Source organism: Henckelia pumila, chromosome 4 (assembly GCF_033568475.1).
Source record: "Henckelia pumila isolate YLH828 chromosome 4, ASM3356847v2, whole genome shotgun sequence".
Lineage (NCBI taxonomy): Eukaryota > Viridiplantae > Streptophyta > Magnoliopsida > Lamiales > Gesneriaceae > Henckelia > Henckelia pumila.
This window is the reverse complement of record NC_133123.1, coordinates 152,080,160-152,087,982: the sequence shown is the minus strand read 5'-3', so window position 1 is coordinate 152,087,982 and position 7,823 is coordinate 152,080,160. Positions and strand designations below refer to the sequence as shown.

The following is a 7,823-nucleotide window of genomic DNA, read 5'->3' as shown; positions in this document are numbered from 1 at the left end:
TCTTTGCATGTAATGATACCTTGTGTATATCTAACACACTTGGTTTTTTATGGTTGTTCAAAAATAACTTCATTTGTTGTTTTTTAATAGTCTTTAGCTATAAAATCCACGTTAGATTTAGATTTTTGTGAAATAAATTCAAAGTTTGTATATATATATATATAGCACAAAACCTGCACAAATAATCACCATTATATTTAAATTTTATTAATTAAATTCGTAATTTGTGACACAAAACCTGCACAATCATAGCACAAAACCTCTAAAAATCTGCACAGTTATAGCACAACATTTATCACAATATTAATATCTATTAGTTACAAATTATTGCAGTTTATTTTTCTCAATCAAAAAAGTTTGTGCTGCAAATGTGCAGATATTTCATCAACGGTAGATAATAAGGCGTCTCATTTTCCCCCCAAAAATTCAACACAACCTCAAATACGTACTATAGAGAGTATTTGTTACATGATAACATACGTTTTGGAAGGGTATAAAAATTAGAATAATCATATGCAGAAAAAGTTTGCAAACACCATAATTTTCAAAGTTCTAGGAAGTAAAAAAGTATTCATTGAGATATATAATGAGTGACTTCGGTCCTCATCTCGACGAGTCTCATCCTGATTCAACTTCTTGAGATCACCCTCTTACTCTCGGACCTCTCCACGTAATTGTCTTCTATCCTTATACACCATGCACTAGCATCAGCATTGAATACTAAGGCTGCATCAATCTTCCCGATCAAGGAAGAGGTTATTCTGATGCATAGCATCGAAGAGAGAGACTTCAGAATATATGTGTTTCCATGAAGAGGAGTTTGCATTCGTTGCACATAAACTCCTTATTGAGAAAATTATTTATATATTCATACAACATCTTGCACATGTAGGGAATAACGTCCAAAATAGAGTAGATATTTCCTCGGGTTTCAGGGCGAGACTGTCTGTAATCTGACTCGATGAAGCAAAATTTTTAAGTGGCCGCTTTTTAGGAATTGGCTGCAATTAATTGCTAGTTTTGGCTCGAGTCTGTTGAGCACGATACTTATCGATCCCTGCAAAAATACGAAGAGTTGTTACTCCCTATAAATTGTAGGAAAATAAAGGTACGTACAAAAAAGAGATGGCAAAGATAAAAATGTTTTTTATTCCAAGAAACAGCTGCAACAAAAATTTCAATTCATTGTTGTTTAGGATTTATTAATTACGTTCACAATCAGAAATAAAAAATTCCCAGATATCTGTTGTCTCATCTATCGGTCTTCAGTCATTGAGATAACAAAGGATTTTGGTCCTCGCCTTGTCCATCAGCATCCGACGAATGTCATTGCGAGCCAACTCCTTTGGCTTTCTGGGGAAGTTGTTTTGGGAAGGAACCCCTGTGTCACCGATAGAATGTGGATTTGCCAATGGACTCGTTGTCCCAACACCACTACTACTAGTACTAGCAGCGGCGAGAGTGACTGTGTTCCGGTGTAGGGCATTGTCAACTTTTTTAACCCGTGCATTACCAGATGACGCCGGTGCAGTCCTTGAATTCTTCCGTTGAGCAGGAAGACACAGAATGATGCCACCAAGTGTTCGATTCCGATCATGGGGAGGCACCAGATTTTCAGGTGAAGCGGCGGCGGCCGCTAGAGTTCTTTGTGAAAGAGATTGGTTTGGGAGATCACTAGAAGTCATGGCATCCGTATTAGCATTACTGTCTAAATGCTGGCTCAGAGAAGTGTTCGATGACAAAGTAGCAGAAATGGTTTCTGTTGAATTCTTCCGTTGAGCAGGAAAACATAGAACGATGCCACCAAGTGCTTGATTCCCATTATGGGGAGGCACCACATTTTCAGGTGAAGCAGCAACGGCCGCTGGAGTCCTTCGCAAAAGAGGTTGGTTATCACTAGAAGTCATGGTATCCTGAAGAAAAGTCGACTGTGTCAATATCATTGTCGCAAAAAATATGGTAATGAACCACCGATAAACTATATTACCAATCTGAAACTGGAATAATGGATAAATGAATAATGACAAAAATATGAGCATCAGGAATCTATTTTCGAAAATAACTAACGCACAATTACCAATGAACTAGGTTGCCAAATTTTAAGAATGACAAAATTAATTGAAACAAGACACCAAGAGCTCTAGTATATAACTCACATGAGAGTAAAATAGAAGAATTATAGAAGTCTTGGGCTGTGCAAGTTGGTATGGGGATCAAGGCAACTCATGTAGTCTTTGCAAGAAAAAACATTAAAAAAAAAAGAAGTAAACAATGTCAGTTTTATTATCATCTCCAAAAGCATGATAACAAATGCAACAACTGCTAAACATGAGAAAAAGGAAAATTAGATAAAAAGAGTAATCACAAAACATGGGGACTTAGTTAGAGTCGTAAGATACGCTGCCAAAACCATGAAAGAAAGACTCGAAACTACAAAAAGTAATATAACGACAAATGTAACAGATCATTGCTATATGGGGATTTCATTTCCTTTTATGTTTTTGAAAGTTGTGATTTAATTCATCTTGTAAGTCCATCTCCAGCAAATGGCATTTAATGACTCGTACGGAAACATCCCAACAGCGTGTAAGCAACAACAACAAAAAAGCAACAAATGGAAGACTATATCACTGAAATTTTTAAAGCTCCAAGTTAAGACCACGTCAGCATACAAAAAAATGATCTACCGTTTGTAATTTGCAAACAAATTGGCGCGAAAATCCTTATCAAAACAACATGCTCATGCATTGCTAAATCTAAACACAAAAAATTTTCATAAACATTTTTCAAATGAATCAATCAAAAAGGGAACAGAACACCTTCATCACTAGTACCATAATACATGAAAATCAAGATTTGTAAACAAAATTTTTTTTTATGATAGTTTTGTTACTGGCAGCCCAAAACCATTTGCACCTACTTTCACACCTTCCAAACCTAGAAGAAAGAAAAAGATTTATGACTACTAGTCAATGTTTCAGATCATCAAATGACACCTGAGAGAAAGAGACCAAAAATATTATGACGCTTGCTCAAAATTCAAATGGGAAACACCTGATGTAATGATTGAAGGAACCGACACAGAAAAGATGGGCACATATATAACACACATAAAAATCAGCAAATGTAGTGACCTAGCCAAAACCCCAGATTCAGAGAATAAGTTGGCATATATTCAATTATATCCAGTAGAAGGTTGGATGCAGTTATCTATGGATTAAAACAGTAGTCAAACAGCGTAGATGCGAATGCAGAAAATCACAGAAACACATACAAAATCACTTCTTCCTCAGTGTTGCTTTTAGCCCACAGATAAAGGGAGTTGCAGAGAACAAGATCTGGTTTTCTGTGATTTCTGGAAAACAAAGGCACCAAAAAAACTCTAATTCTGGGAACAGATGTTGACAATCTGACAGAAGGATTTGACTAAAAAGACAAAAAAAAAAAAAAAACCCATGGTTGGTTAGTTAGAATTGTAACCATGGTTGGCATTAACTTTCACTGAATTTGGACACGTATAACTGGAAAAGTTTATTTAATGCTGTTTTATTATCTGCTAATTACAGATTGGATGACATTAGGATTTGTGATAAATAAGATTACAAGAATAATTAGGATTTTGTGAACCTTAATTGAGCTTAGAAGACAATGTTACAATTATTGGTTTTCTGTGATTTCTGGAAAACAAAAGGCACCAAAAAACTCTAATTCTGGGAGCAGATGTTGATAATCTGACAGAGGTATTTGACTAAAAAGACAAATAAAATATAAAAAATTAAAAGCTGTGGTTGGTTAGTTAAAATTGTAACCATGGTTGGCATTAACTTTCACTGAATTTGGACACATATAACTGGAAAAGTTAATTTAATGCTGCTTTATTATCTGCTAAGTACAGACCGAATGACATTAGCTTTTGTGATAAATAAGATTACAAGAACATTTAGGATTTTCTGAACCTTAATTGAGTTTAGAAGACAATCTTACAATTATTGTTACTTTATGATTATTCACATGTATTCATCATTTCGCGGGTACAAAATCTAAATCAGATTGAATATTATTCACAGAAATTCAGTTGGCACTTACAATTAGCTCTCCTAAAATAGACAGAAAAATCATTCAGTCAATGTGCGTGCAGATTTGTGATATCTAATTTTGCACATGATATTTTCCAAGATTGCCAAAATCTTAGCAACGAAGTTGATAGCATGTTCAACCACATGCAAAATCAACACTAGGTCAATGGATATACTGTACGTAGACCTAGGTTTTCAGAAAAGGGAGGGGAGTCAGCAAGATGTGGACGAGTCAATAAATTAGAGGCGCAAAACATGATTCTTAGAAAAATTCAACGTAGAAATCAGTTTTTTGGCCAACTTCCCTTGGTTTTAGAAGTTTGATGAAGACAAAAACTAATGCTGCACATGATGGCTTAGGGGATGGCATCTGAACTTTCATTTTCTGAGTAAAAAAAATAAGTTCTCTGGTTAACTTCGATTCAGCCAAATACTAATTCATAACCCAACTAAAATGTAACATCTTCCAAATTGGATGAGCCCTATCATGGTTGGAAGAGTTCGCGTGGTCGGACCAACGCTATAGTTTCATAGCACTGTGAAGGACCGGTAAAAAAGTGAATAATTTCGAAGAGCTTTCACAGCTTGTATAAGTTGCATCAATAAATATTTTATTTAGTGCAAGTTAAGTATAAAAATATCTATTTTAATAAAGACAATAACGTAAAAAATACATATGTGTGACTCCTAGTCTCCTACTTTGAATATCAACTACTAAAATACATATATGTGTTTTAACATCCCATAATGATGTTATTTATAAAACAATGATAATTCTGAATAGCCATAATAAATCATCAGTGCATTGTTAATAACCCTTGAGGGCACGACAAAAAGGAACAAAACTATAGATTATTTCATCTTAAGGACAAATAATATTATTGAAAGATCAAAAATCAAGGCCATCATATTTAATATCATCTATGGTAGGACGATTTAACATGAGCCTCTGTCTTGCTCAGACATTTGATAGTTCACAAAAACTCATGTGAGATCGTCTCACATTCTAATTTTTTGAGACGGATTTCTTTCTCGTCCCCACCCATAAAAAAAATATTATTTTTCACACCAATACATGTTTATAATCGACCTGTTTCACGGAATATCTACGAGATCGTTGCACAGACTACCCTCTCTTAATCTTTCTGCCTTTTCTAACTCTTCCCTTCACCTATTTATTCATTATCAATCTTTTCTTATGATTAATCATCTCTCTCCTTTTTCTTTTTTTCTTTTTTTTTCTTGCTTTTTCAAATTTTTCTTTTTTGGTTCTCACTCAACCTCATTCTACTTTACTTATGGAACTGGGGAACATGTACGGCCACTACCGTTCTCCAAGTATCGAGATTCGTCAACTATGAGCTCCAGTAGAAGAAATCCAACATCAGTTCCCTCATCTTGAATCTAAAATGTATTCAGCATTTTCACTGTTGAATCTAAATTGTCTTTCGGCAGTAAAGAAATGCACAATATCTAATACACCTGACAGGCTGACATCTAATCGGACAGGGTAAAATGGCAGAGCTCATTCCAGAACAGATTGTACCACAATACATGGTACACGCACTAAACAATGCCACAAAATATAATCTTTGACTGAAAATATGCAAAATATACAATATATATATATATATATATAATTTACCTCCGTCCATGGACTTTGTCATGACCACCGGGGCAGCCACGGCCACGGGCGAAACCTTCCGCTCTCCCCTTTGAGGGATGCGGCGGAGACCGGCGCGGCCCTTCGCGGCGAGCTGCACTCCATCTTCTCTTCACTATTTGTACAAGGAGCGTGGAGAGGCGAATGATTCACAGGCAATTTTGGGAAGAAGTTTAGATATAGATTAGATTGTACGAGGGACATATACAAAGTTCAATTATATATATCTGCTTGCAGAAAAGGCAACTATTAATTAATTAATTATAATTTTATATTTGGAGTTTTGTTATGTTATTCATCTATCATGCCCAATTTTATGCTCATCATGTATTGTACATGATGAGCTCATGTATTGTACATGATGAGCATAAAATTGGAATTTTATGCTCATCATGTATTGTACATGATGAGCTCATGTATTGTACATGATGAACATAAAATTGGGCATGGTTGATGCGCAGCATAACAAAACTATATATATATATATATAAACAAATATCAAAATTTAAATGAATGTAATTTAGATGAGTTATTTTGAATCTATAATATGCATAGAGAATGTTATTATTTTAGAATAAAGTGAGGTAAAAATTATTTAAAAGATGAGAAATAATATTTATTTTATAAGACAATGAGAAATGCAAGACGGTTACAAAAAAAGTTAAAAAAATTAAAAACAGTTTGCAAATTGGACGTGGATTTGAGAAGTGGTTTAGTAGCATTTGATTTAGGTTTGTGAATTTTCAAAGTTACGAAATTATATTCAAATATTTTTTGTGAAATAACATGTAATTTATTATTAAAAAGAATAATTTAGTATCATCACTTAATTTACCATGACAGTTTTTTTAAAGAGTTGATGTATTATAATATGGTAAGATAACTAATGCATTTTTTAAAAAAAACTCAAATTTGTTAATTTTAGGGGGAATTAAATCTCAATTTAAAATTATATGAAAGTTTATATCTAATATATTCAAACTTGATTTTATTTTTATTTTTAACTCGGGGATGGTTGTTACAATCAATTTCTGAATCTAAAATATAAGACTTTTGTGATAGTTGAGTTATACACCTCATCAGGCTAGGTACTCATATTTGATTGAAGAATTGAATATCATTAAAAAAAAAATTCTAAAATTTGACTCGAGTTCGACTAGTCATGCGATTTGAATCTTTGCTCACAGAATAAAAGTTTAAAATATATTTGTTTAATAAATACGTAGATGTAGTGCATTTAATTTACTTCCAATAATCAAGTTAAAGTTTTAGACAATTGGCCCTCCTTTGAGTTCTAGCAAATCAATAAATTACAATGTATGCCGGTTTTAAAAGTATATTTTATATATACTAGTAAGATACACGTGCAACGTTGCACATGATATTTCAAATTTTTGTAAACAATTTGAATGACACTGATAATAGAAAGCGATAAGGTACTTAATTTAAGTGATAGTTCAAATCATTACAGCCATAAAATTCGAAAACAAAATGATTAGAAATATTCTTCAAGCTTTTCTTACTGAATCTTTGTTTCTTGATCCTTAAGCTGTTTTTTTTTTGTCTTGATAGTTTCTTGCTTCTTCGGAAGAATGATCATGATATTTTTTCATCCTTTGCTATCTCAACTAAATGGCTTTGACATGCTTCTTCTTCTTGATTTGTTGTTAAAATTTTCCGATTTACTTTATTTTAGATGTCCATGGCTTGTATGTATATGTTTGCCTTCCATTTTATTTTTTTTTTTGCTTTCCTCTTATTCTCTTCTTTGAAATTCATGTTAAAGAATACCATTATTGGGTTATCACTTTTGGTGATCTTAAGGAAGAAAAATTTGGTCCTATTTCATGGGTATTGGGGTAAGTGAAAGCACATGATTGGTCCAAATTATGTGGATCCCACATGATTGATGTGGGGCCCACATGATTCGAACCAATGAGAGAGTTCCACCTACCCCATGGGATAGGATCGAAGTTTTCCTCAAGGAGTTGCTCTTAATTTATTGCAAGATCATCTCATAAATTTATTATTATTGTGTCCAAGCTATTAGAAAAATCGGAGTTTGTAATATCATAATAATAATT

At 33.5% G+C, this 7,823-nt stretch overlaps 1 protein-coding gene across 4 annotated transcripts; it reads right to left on the bottom strand.

Moving 5' to 3' along the window:
- Positions 1-1,133: 1,133 nt before the first annotated feature.
- Positions 1,134-5,908, bottom strand: LOC140866224 (uncharacterized). 4 transcript variants are annotated; one of them, XM_073271157.1, is made up of 3 exons: positions 5,722-5,908; positions 3,275-3,355; positions 1,134-1,913 (listed from the first exon to the last, which is right to left on the bottom strand). In XM_073271157.1, exon 3 carries the CDS (start codon positions 1,905-1,907, stop codon positions 1,266-1,268), a length of 642 nt encoding a protein of 213 aa, XP_073127258.1. In that variant the 5' UTR covers positions 1,908-1,913; positions 3,275-3,355; positions 5,722-5,908; the 3' UTR covers positions 1,134-1,265. The 4 variants fall into 4 exon arrangements, with proteins under 4 accessions (XP_073127258.1, XP_073127260.1, XP_073127259.1 ...); XM_073271159.1 differs by lacking the exon at positions 3,275-3,355 and adding an exon at positions 2,157-2,232; XM_073271158.1 differs by lacking the exon at positions 5,722-5,908 and adding an exon at positions 2,157-2,232 and having other exon boundaries at positions 3,275-3,357.
- Between the last annotated feature and the right edge of the window lie 1,915 nt (positions 5,909-7,823).